This window comes from Callorhinus ursinus, unplaced genomic scaffold (genome assembly GCF_003265705.2).
Source record: "Callorhinus ursinus isolate GAN/ISIS: 27379988/994484 unplaced genomic scaffold, GSC_fseal_2.0 scaffold32, whole genome shotgun sequence".
Taxonomy (NCBI): domain Eukaryota; kingdom Metazoa; phylum Chordata; class Mammalia; order Carnivora; family Otariidae; genus Callorhinus; species Callorhinus ursinus.
This window is the reverse complement of record NW_027397094.1, coordinates 3,074,582-3,087,227: the sequence shown is the minus strand read 5'-3', so window position 1 is coordinate 3,087,227 and position 12,646 is coordinate 3,074,582. Positions and strand designations below refer to the sequence as shown.

The window sequence follows — 12,646 nt, the reverse complement described above, 5'->3', positions numbered from 1 at the left end:
AGTACACAATGGATACATATTTTTGAGTTTTATATAGTTCCGTGATAATTAAAATAGTCAGTGCAAGAAGATAAATCTTGTGCATGGCCATTTGCTACAAATGGTAAAAGGAGTCTGTCTTTGTTGAATGACTCCCAAACCCCTACTGAATAAAATTGAAGGAAAAAGCAGTTTCACATGAGGCTCTCCTCCTGGTCTGGCCCTATACCTTGTTTCACCATTAACTGTTCATAGCTGCAACACACCTCCCAGTTTTTACTTCTGCTCTTCTGCTCTTCAAGCATAGTTCCCACTTCGATTCATTGGCCAAAACCTTCTGACACAGCAATATTTAGCATGGGGTAATCTCCAGAACATCTTCCCGGAGTCCCCAGATTAATTTATATGTCCCGATTCTGTACTTTTCCAGCACTTTTTAGTTGTCTTCCTATTAGCAGTTGATGTGACGTATTTGATTTATCAGCATGTAGGACTCTTTGCCCTTAGAGACTACAAGTTCTCCAAGGACAAGGGACTACCGAATAATCTCAGGATCTGGTAATGTATATAACAGGATCGGTGCTCAAAAAATATGTCCTAATTTGAGCTAAAATTAAATGTATGTCTCTGCATTATTGTTTGCAGTTGTACCAACAGAGAGTTAAACCAGACAACGATTTCTAAGCAATTGCATCTTGGTGAAGTGAAAAGAGTATGACTCTCGCTTACATAAACCTAAGTCTGAATCTCAGTGCTGCCGTGTCTCAGGGAGGTAACTCTGAAATAGTCAGTCCCTTACCCTGTCTGAGCTTTGCTTTCCACCTTTGTATCACTGAGCTTCCTACCAAGATTATGGCTCTAATTCAATGAAAAATGTACTTAAGTAACTTGGACATGCTCAGTAAACTTCCTTATCATACTTCCTCTTCCTTTAACACTTTTAAATAAAAAAAAATACCCTCAGGCTACATTTCTATAGCTATGGTTCTGTCTGTGTAGCTATGAGAAAGTCATAATACACACCAGACTTACTCCATGTCCTTGCTCGGGTCTGTTGTATTACTTAGAGTGCCCTTCTACCACCCGCGTCTCTGCTCCATATATTGCCATTATTCCTCACTCAAATCTTACCTGCCCAGCAAAGTCTATCAGAATTAATTGACAGATCATCCTGGCTTCCACAGTACCTCTTAAATGATTTTATTACAATGCAGTAGGTATTATTTAACTATAATTGTAATACCAAATGGATTCCCCTAGTTTTGATAATTTTTCCAGTCTAGGATCATTTTTCAAAGTAAAGAAAATAATGAGACATATATTGAAAGAATTTCTGGACAGGTCAGATCTTTTCTTTTTATGTTAGAAAGACAAACAATATTTTAAAACATAGTATGATATTAAAATAAAAAATACATAAATTTATGCACATTTAAAATATATTCATGAGCAGCTTTTGTGGTCAGGAATTGATTCCTTTTAGCAGGAAAAAAATAATGTTAGAAAATGTAGCAATGTTATATTATGTAGCATTATATACATTTGGCCAGGGCATTTATTACATATAAAAATACGCAGTATTTGAATCATGTCATAATATAAACAGTTATCTTAAAGAAAGGCAACACAATGTATTAAAATAGCTGCACTTCACTTTTTTAAACATTGCTGTCATATTAATTTTAATTTTTGTAACATAAAAGTGCCTATAATAGCCACTGCAAGTTTCTTTGATTAGCAGTTTATAAACGCAAACAAATAAGAAATTAGTTTAATTTACCTTAATAACCAAATCAAATTTCTGGTGAAAGTCTCTGTTTACTGGCTCCAGGAGACTAAGTTCTGCAGTCCTAGGATGCATATGGAAAAATCGTGGGTAATCCTCAGGAGTCCCTGAAAGGCATTGAGATTTTAGCACATAATTGAGAACAATATGTAATATGTGTGTGTGCTATATCTATTTCCCTTCATTTACTGAGGAACAGAATCACAATTTCATTACTAAATTAACTTTCAAAATTATGCAGTCTAGGGAAAGGAGACACAATAAATGTGGTATACAATTAATTAGCTCATGAGTAAGAAGATGGAGAGTATTTTTTATTTGGGTGCTTTTCCAAATATCTTTTATTAGGAGAGCTCTTTAATTAATTTGAAACTTCATCACATGCAAAGAGATATTAAGTGTAGGGAGAGCAAATTTTGAAGTATAAAATTGTGTTTTAATGGTGCATAAATCTTAATTATAGCCTGCATGGTCTTTAACCATAACTTGTAATAAACAAAGACTAGTAATTTGTACCAAATATCAAGCTGCTTGAAAATTAAAATGAACATATTCTGTTCCAGCTGGGCAAATATTTTTCTTAAGGCAAGAATCCATCTAATTATATCAATCATATTAAATAAAAATATACTGATGATACTGTTAATGCCTAGAGAGGATATTTTTTAAGTACAGGCATTTTAGTGAGTTGAAATACATTTCTTCCTGCAGAAGTTTCCTTCAGTTGCATTATCTTTCTGTGTATGATGTGACATTCTTTTTCTCAAAGTGAAGAATAAGTAGAAGTCAAATCGTATAACTCCAGAGCATATGTATGCATTTGGCACAACAATAGCCATAAGAATGAAATAACTATGGCTTCCAATTCTTAAAGCTTATTGTGTACTAAATGCTTTATGCAAATAATCATCAATAAGTCTGTAAATCATTCCCATTTTACAGAGAAGGACTTGGCAACTTCAAGATATTTAATAATTTGTCCAAGACCAAAAAGACAATGTAAGACAGAGCTTGCATTCAAATCGAGGTTGCAAGAGTCTGACATAACCAAAAATGGATTAATTTCTATTCTTCCTTTGCTTCAACACTGAGACAAGAAGAGAAACTCTCCTGGGGTATTATGTGAGGGGAAATAAAAAAGTTTGCCAGTAAAATAGACTTGAAAATCCAGAAATAGTCAAAATTGCACATGGCAATTTAGCATATAATAAAGTATTCATCTCAAAACAGTAGGGTAAATGGATTTTTGAATACTAGCATTTATCAAATAGAACAGCCATATCGGAAATTATAGAATTACATCCATTTTTTATACTAGAGTAAATCCCAAATGGAGAGTATATTCATATATAAAAACAACGAAACAATACAAGTGCTAGTAAGAGATGAAAACATGGATGAATTCTACTATAACGTGAGAGTGGGCATCTCTCTTCTAACTATGGCTCAAAATGAAGAGGCAATAAGGGAATAGAGAGATAAATTTGATGACATTACAAAATAGCTTGGCGAGACACACTAAACAAAGTAAAACCACAAGTGACAAACTAGGGAAAATATTTGCAATTAACAACAGACACAAAATGTTCATATCACTAACATATGTAGATTTGCAAATTAGGAAAGAAAAAGATCAGCAATACATTAAAAAAGATTGGGCTACAGAATGTAAAGAGTTCATAGAAAGAGAGAGAAATGACTCTTGACCAAGTACAAAGATGCTCACCTTTATACACAAGAAGAAAAATTCAAATTATGAGATTAAACTGAGATTCCATTTCCTATTTGTTAGATTAGTAATGGCCCAAAGTGGACACCATACTCTATTAGTGAGCCCGTGAGAAAACATGAACTTTCAGACATTTCTGGTATTATTGAAAGAGTGTTATAAAACCTATGATGGGAAATTTGGCATAGTCCATGAAAATGATCTGAGTATTGGGGAATTCTAAGTAGATGGCAAAGCAGGAAGCATTAGGAATCTATGCCTTCATGTAGACAACAATTGGCAAAATCTTTCTCATGTAACTCTTTTAAAACTCTGGAGTCTATTGAAGTCTTCCAAATTTCAGAGTAAGGTCTGGACAGTAAAATACATAATTTCTACCAATTACAGCTCTAAGCACAGCAGCAGCTACCTATCTCCCAACTCTCTGCCACTTGGCAGGGAGCTGGGCCTATGTTTCTGGAGAATCTTCTACACATGCTGGGAGCAAGGTTGGGCAAAATGGACCGTGTCCTTCAAATAGCAGACATCTGTGCTCTCACAGGTGGTTGATGTTTCTCATCACAGAAGTGCAGGTGACTATTGTTGTCTCTCTCTCTCTCTCTCTCTCTCACACACACACACACACACACACATCCCACACCCACTGTTCCCATTGTTGTAAGCTCCTCCACTTAGGCTGAATTAATTTCCAGGAGTTCTGAAGGGCCAGCACCCCTCTCACCCCCTTCATTTTTCTCTCTCTTTTTATCCCTCTTAGAAGCCCAGCATTAAAGAGGAGGACATCCAAAAGCAACTGTACATGAGGGGAAATTAGAAAGTCACCATGCATACCCAGGGGAAGGCATAGCTCAGAAATTACTTGAGGAGATCTTAAGTATTTACACTTCAGACTAGACCACAGCACAGAGACAGAATACAACTATAAAAATCAATCAATCAATCAACAAAAATAGAAACAAAAACCAGTAAACCCTGGGAAAGTAAAAAATTCTGATTTCCAGAGTTACATTATTAGAATCAAATGTCAAATTTTCAACAACATAGAGTGTACATAAAAACAGAAAGATATGGCCCATTCAAAGGAAAAAAAAAGAGACCAAATCAACAGAAATTGCACCTCAAAAACACCTGACTGATGACGTACTAGATAAAGATGCTAAACAACTGTATTAAAGATGCTTAAGGAATTAAAAATAGGTATAGACAAAGTCAAGAAACTGATATATGACCAAAATGGAAATATTAATAAAGAGATAGAAAACCTAAAAAGAAACTATAAGAAATTCTGGAGCTGAAAATGACAATACTGAAATGAAAAGTTTACTAGAGAGATTCAAAGACAGATTGAGCAGGCAGAAGAAGGAATCAATAAACTGAAGATAGGGCAATAGAAATTATTGAGTCTGAGTAACAGAAAAGAAAAAAAAAGATTAAACAAAAGGGAACTGTGCCTAATTGACCTGTAGGGTACTATTAAGACCAACATACACATTGTGGGGGTCTCAAAAGGAGAAAAGAGAGAAAGAGGCAGAGAGAATGTTTTAAAAAAAAAAATCTTAAAATTGTCAAAATTTGATAAGAGATAGAGATAGAGATCCAAAAAGCTCAATAAAATTCAGGTAAGATGGATTTAAAGACACACCAAGACACTTCATAATCTAACTCAAAAGGCAAAGACAAGGAGAGAATCTGGAAAGTAGCTAGAGAGAAGGGACTCATTGCATACAAAGGATGCTCAATAAGATTATCAGCCTTTTTGTTATCAGAAATCTTGGAGGCCAGAAGAGAGTGGCCCTATATATTCAAAGTGCTAAAGGAAAGCAAAATGTCAAAAAAGAATCCTATATCTGACAAAACTGTCCATCTAAAGTGGCAGAAATATTAAGGCATTCCCAGATGAATGCTGAGGGAGTCCATTACCACTAGACCAGTAAGGACAATAGGCTATAACCTGAAGCAGAGTAGGGAGTAAAGATCTCAGGAAAGTAAATATATGGGCAATTATAAAAGCTAGTATTATAGTAATAAAAGTCTATAACTCCACTTTGCGGTTTCTGCATAACTTCAGACACTAAGAAATTTAGGAGAATTATTAGTTTATGTTTTCAGGCACATAATGTATAAACATGTAAACTTGCTACACTTAAAAGCGTGAGGATTGAGCTGGAAAGGAACAGAGTTTCATATGTTATTAAAGTTAAACTGGCATAAATTCAAGTTAGAGTGCTATGACATTAGGATTCAAATATAATTCCCATGATGAAAACAAAGAAAACAATTACAGCATATACACAAAAGGAAATGAGAAAGGAATTTAAACTCTACAAAAAAATCAACAAAACACAAAAGAAGATAGTACTGAAGGAAATGAGGGATGAGAAGGTTGTAAGATATATGGAAAACAAGTGGCAAGATGACAGAAGTCCCTCCTTATCACTAATGACTTTAAATGTAAATTAATTAAACTCTCCACTCAAAGATAGACAAATGGATTAAAAAAACATAATCCAACTATATTCTGTCTGCAAGAGAGTCACTTTAGATTCCAAGACACAAATAAATTGATAGTGAAAGGGTGACATATGCCATACCTTGAGGACAATATGATAAATGAAATAAGCTAGTCATAAAAAAGACAATTACTGCATGATTTTACTTATATAAAATACTTACAATCACAGACAGTAGGTAGAATCACGTATTCTAGGGGTTGTGGAGAAGAGGAGAATAGGGAATTATTGCTTGATGGGTATAGAATTTCAATTTTATAAAATGAAAAGAGTTCTAGACATACAAGCTTATGAATGAATTTAATATCACTAAACTGTATACTTAGAAATGGCTAAGATGGTAAACTGTATGTTATGTTTGTTTTACCACAATTAAAAATTGAAGAAAATCATATCAGCATTTATTTTTGACCCAGAAATTCCACTTCAAGGAATTTTTGCATTTTAATAATAAAAGATAAGTAATCACCTACATATACTTCAATAGTGGTCTGGTTGAATAAATGCTGATGCATTCTCAAGTGGATAATAATTGAAATGACAAAAATGAATGATAAGGGGGCGCCTGGGTGGCTCAGTCGTTAAGCATCTGCCTTCGGCTCAGGTCATGATCCCAGGGTCCTGGGATTGAGCCCCGCATCGGGCTCCCTGCTCAGCGGGAAGCCTGCTTCTCCGTCTCCCACTCCCCGTGCTTGTTCCCTCTCTCGCTGTGTCTCTGTCAAATGACTAAATAAAATATTTAAAAAAAAAAGAATGATAAGTATCTTTACTCATTACTGTATTACTGTAGAGTTAAATTCAGTTAGATTTAGTGAAAAAACAACTTGGAGAAAAGTGCATTTAGTATTACTAACATTTAAGAAAGAGGAGTACACACACATGTAAATAAAAGGAAATATATATATATATGTGTATATATGAATATTAATAAAATGATAAACTACAACATTAAAAAAGTGTTACATATGAGGGAGAGACAGAATGTTGAGGGAATAGGCAATGAACCTAGATTAAATTAACTATACCACTGTTTTTTTTTATTTTAGAGTCATATAAATATTACATATCATATAAGACATTGAATATAAGGGCAGTTAAAAAAAATAAAATAATCTAAATGTTTATTCAGTTGGTGACATAAACACAAACAGAAAAGGACCATCTCAGATAACTTTAAAAGATTGTACCTTGATTTCACATTCACAGTGTAACATAGCTCTAAAATAATAGAAATTAACAAAAAAACCCTGTCTATGATAATAATATTGTTCGTGTTAGTGTTGTTAGTCTAAGATGGTTATGGTAGTATTTTGCCAGAAATGAAATGAATAAGTATGTGGTGCCTTAATTCTATCATTCTCAGTGTTTGAAAAAATTCTTATCATAGAAAACTGGATTGCCATAGAAACTTAAGGAAATTTACAGCTATTCTCCAAGTTTTGATATTGTGGATATATAGGAATTTATGATCAGTCTCAGTCAAATGTTACTGATGAAAGAAACTCTTCCTTTGGTAGACAAAAGCAATTATGACATACAACTTATCTCCAGATGATTTTCAATGAAAACCTTCAAATGACCCCTGAATATTAAGTACTGTGCAAATGCCAGGCTATTATTGAAGTATAAAGATGTTTTCCAAGAACAGAACTGCATGTCTAAGTTTAAGGACCCTACAGATTAACTTAATTTTCTCATTTAGAAAAATGTGATATTCATTCCATTTAGCAAAAGTATACTTAATTCATCTGAAAAAGTTGCTTCTTGGTTCCAGGTCAAGATGGTGACATAGGAAGACCCTGAACTCACCTCCTCCATGGAACACACTGAATTATACCTATTAAAAGAACAGTTGCTCCTGAAGAACTGAGGGCTGGCTGAACAGCTACTGAACAGCTAAAGAGAGTGAACAGCAAGAGAACAATAAGAGAGATGGAGACATGGTAAGGAAGGGAATCCCTCCCCCCCATGCATTGAACTGCAATGGGGAGGGACAGTACTGAGGGACCGGGAACAGAACCCTCTGTCCTTGGGCACAGAATCGAAGTGGTGGTTTAAAAGAACACCTAGCATATACAGGGGACAACACTAGAACTCCTCTAAGCACCAGGGGAGCCACTGAATGCTCTCCAGGTCAAGGGGACTGGAGAATGACACGGTTCACGTTCCCACTCCACCTCAAAAACCTAGATCAGAGCAGAGTCCAGATACCATGGCAGGTGGGTCCAGTCATCTCAATGAGCTTGTGACTTTCGTGAGCCCAGGGTCACAGGCCCACAACAGTCTTCGTCAATCTGGGGCACAGGAACAAAAGCACCACTTTAAGGGTGCCAGAGAACTGAGGGAACATTCTCTCCCCACCCAACCATAAAAGCCCAGACTGGAGCAGGGTCCAGCTCAACAGTGAGCTAGCAATCTCAAGAAACCCAAGGCCCATAAACCCATACCAGTCACCTTGTAGTGCTGAGCACAGAAAACAGACTGTGGCTTTGTGTTTGCTCTTTAAAAACTATTTATTATATTATTATTATTTTTTTTTACTTTTTAAAAATTTTTCTTGTCTTGGTTTGTTTTTATTTTTTCTCTTCTGTTTGCTTTTTTCTTTTTCTTTTTTTCTTTCTTCTTTTCTTCATTTATTATTTTCCTTTTTCTTTTACTATTATATTTTCCTTTATTCTTTCTATAAAAAGCCATGTTTTAAAAGAATAACTATCATTTACAGCTACAGCTCTAATCAACCAGCAAAACTCACAAAGCATTCACAGACTACAAAGAGAACATGTACAAAGGACCATTTGTTCAACTTTAGGACAAGTAGTCATTTTGCCCAATCCATAGAAACACAAACAGAAAGTCAAACAAAATGGAGAGACAGAATAATATGCTTCAAAAGGAAGCACAAGAAAAAAGCCTAAAAATAAATAAATAAATGAATAAATAAATAAATAAATAAAACAGAGATAAACAAAATGCCTGATTAAGAATTTAAATTAATGATCATAAAGATACTCACTGAGCTGCAGAAAAGAATGGAAGAACTCAGTGAGACCTTCCATAAAGATAGATAATATTAAAAAGAACCAATCAGAGTTGAAGAATACAACATGTAAAATAAAAAAACAACAACACTATAGGGAATCAACAGTAGACGAGAGGACACCGAAGAAAGTATCAGCCATCTGGAAGATAGTGTAATGGAAAGCACATAAGCAAAACGTCAAAAAGAGAAAAGAATTTTTAAAAAATGAGGATAGATTATGATATCTCTTGGACATTGAGTGAACAAACATTCACATTATAGGAGTCTCAGAAGAAGAAGAGAGAAGGGTTTAAAAACTTTATCTGTTTTTGATTTTTTTTAAAGATTTTATTTATTTGACAGAGAGACACAGCAAGAGAGGGAACACAAGCAGGGGGAGTGGGAGAGGGAGAAGCAGGCTTCCCGCTGAGCAGGGAGCCCGATGCGGGGCTTGATCCCAGGACCCCGGGATCATGATCTGAGCTGAAGGCAGACACTTAACGAATGAGCCACCCAGGGACCCCTAAAAACTTTATTTGAATTATAATTGAAAGCTTCCCTAACCTAGGGAGGGGAAATAGACATTCAATCCAAGAAACACAGAGAGTTCCAAAAAGATAAACCCAAGGAGGTCCACACCATAGCACATAATAATTAAAATGTCAAAGGTAGTGGATAAAGAGAGAATCCTAAAAACAATGAGAGAGAAACATAAACGTTAACTATAAAGTTATCAGCTGGTTTCTCAGCAGAAAATCTGCATGCCAGAAAGGAGTAGCATGATATACCCAAAATGCTGAAAGAAAAAAAAAAAAAAACTACAACCAAGAATACTTTACCCAACTAGGTTATCATTCAGATTTGAAAAGGAGATAAAGAGTTTCACAGACAAATAAAATATAAAGGACTTTTCACCACTAAACCAGCCTAACACAAAATGTTAAGGCCACTTCTCTAAGTAGAAAAGAAATGGCCACAATTAGACATAAGAAAAATATGAATAAAAAGCTGTTAAATATGACACACACACACACACACACACACACAGTGGAGAAGGGAGTAAAAAAAGGGGGGGGGAAGAAATATTTCTTCTTTTTCTTTTTTCCTTTTCTTTTCAGAATGTGTTTGTGCTTAAATGACCACTAAATTAATATGGACTGCTATTTACTTAGGATGCTATATATGAATCTTATGAAAATGACAAACCTATAAATAATAGTGAGAAAGAAGGCCAAAAAAACACTACAGATACTCACTGATCACAAAAAAAAACAAACAAGAGAAGAAGAAAGGAACAAAGATGAACTACAAAAACCCAGAAAACAAATTTTAAAAATGTCAATAAGCACATACTGATCAATAATTACTCAAAATATAAATGGCCTAAGTGCTCCAAACAAAAGGCACTGGGTGATAGAATAGATTAAAAACAAAACAAAAAAACAAAACAAAACAAAAACAAGACCCATCTATATGCTGCCTACAAGAAACTCGCCTCAGAAATAGACACATACAGGTAGAAAGTGAAGAGATGAAGAAGCATTCACTATGAAATGGAAGTGACGTGGAAAAAAAATAAAGGAAGGGTAGCAATAGTTAAATCAGCCATAATAGACTGTAAAACAAAAACTGTGATGAGAGACAAAGAAGGACACTACATAATTATAAAGGGACCAATCCAACAAGAAGATACAACTGTAAATATCTACACTCAACACTGGAGCACCTAAGTACATAAAGCATATATTGATGGACATTAAGAGAGAAATTGATGGTAATACAATAATAGTAGGAAACGGTAATAACCCAGTTACATCAATGGATAGATCATCCAGATGGAAAATCAACAAGGAAATGTTTTTGAATAACACATTGGAGCAGACTGACATAACACAGAGAAAAAGAACATTCCCTCCATAAACAAGAGGATACACATTCTTTTCAAGTGCACATGGAACATTATCCAGAACAGATCACATATTAGGGCATAAAACAAGCCTCAATACACTTAAGAAGCTTGAAATCATACCATGCATCTTTCCTGACCACAACGTTATGAAACGAGAAACAAATCATAATAATCGGAAAAATCATGAACATGTGGAGACTAAACAACATGATACTAAAGTACCAATGGGCTAATGAAACAGTCAAAGAAGAAATAAAAAAATACATGGAGGCAAATGAAAACAAGAACTCAGTGGTCCCAAATCTCTGGAACACAGTGAACACAGTTGTAGGAGGAAGTATTTGGCAATACAGACCTGCCTCAAGAAACAAGAAAAAAACTGAAATAAACAATCTAACCTTATGCTTAAAGGAACTAGAAAAAGAACAAACAAAGACCAAGTTGAGTAGTAGACAGTAAATAATAATGGTCAGAGCAGCAATAAATAAGTGGGAGCTAAAAAATTAGAAAAAAAATCAATGAAACTAGGAGCTGGTTCTTTGAAAAGAATCATAAAATTGACAAACCTTTAGCCAGACTCATCAAGGAATAAAGAGAAAGGACCCAAATAAATATAATCAAATGAGAGAGTAGAAGTAGTAACTGGCACCACAGAAATACAAAGGATTAGGGGCGCCTGGGTGGTACAGTTGGTTAAGTGTCTGACTCTTGGTTTCGGCTCAGGTCGTGATCTCAGGATCACGAGACTGAGCCCCCATGTTGGGCTCCATGCTCAGCACAGAGTTTGCTTAAGACTCTCTCTCTGAGTACAGATTCTTTGCCTCTTTGGTTAGTTTTATTCCTAGGTATCTTATGGTTTTGGGTGCAACTGTAATGGGATCGACTCCTTAATTTCTTTCTTCTGTCTTGTTGGTGTATATGAATGCAACTGATTTCTGAGCATTGATTTTATATCCTGCCACTTTACTGAATTCCTGTATGAGTTCTAGCAGTTTTGGGGTGGAATCTTTTGGGATTTCCACATAAAGTATCATATCATCTGCAAAGAGTGAGAGTTTGACTTCTTTGTCGATTCGGATGCCTTTTATTTCTTTTTGTTGTCTGATGGCTGAGGCTAGGACTTCTAGTCCTATGTTGAATAGCAGTGGTGAGAGTGGACATCCCTGCCATGTTCCTGACTTTAGGGGGAAAGCTCTCAGTTTTTCCCCATTGAGAATGATATTCGCTGTAGGTTTTTCGTAGATGGCTTTTATGATATTGAGGTATGTACCTTCTATCCCTACACTGAGGAGTTTTAATCAGGAAAGGATGCTGTACTTTGTCAAATGCTTTTTCTGCATCTATTGAGAGGATCATATGGTTCTTGTTCTTTCTTTTATTAATGTACTGTATCACACTGATTGATTTGTGGATGTTGAACCATCATTTCACCAATGAAAGTGAATTAGTAATCAAAAATTGACCCCAAAAATAAAAATTCCAGGACCAGATAGATTCACAAATTAATTCTATCAGACATTTAAACAAGAGTTAATACCTATTCTTCTCAAACTATCCCTAAAATATTTGAGGAAGGAAAGCTTCCAAATACGTTTGATGAGGCCAGTACTACCCTGATACCAAAAGACACCATACAAAAAGAAAACTGCAGGCCGATATCTCTGGTGAACATAGATACAAAATCCTCAAGAAAATATTAGCAGATTACATACAA

The 12,646-nt window shown here is 35.0% G+C and overlaps 1 protein-coding gene across 1 annotated transcript in view; it reads right to left on the bottom strand.

Annotated features, from left to right (window-relative positions):
* Positions 1-12,646, bottom strand: part of PCDH15 (protocadherin related 15) — a 1,645,434-nt gene that overhangs the window by 385,397 nt on the left and 1,247,391 nt on the right. Inside the window, exon 12 of the mRNA XM_073878941.1 lies at positions 1,760-1,872. Within this exon, the coding sequence (XP_073735042.1) occupies positions 1,760-1,872 (113 nt within the window). The remainder of the gene's footprint in view (positions 1-1,759; positions 1,873-12,646) is intronic.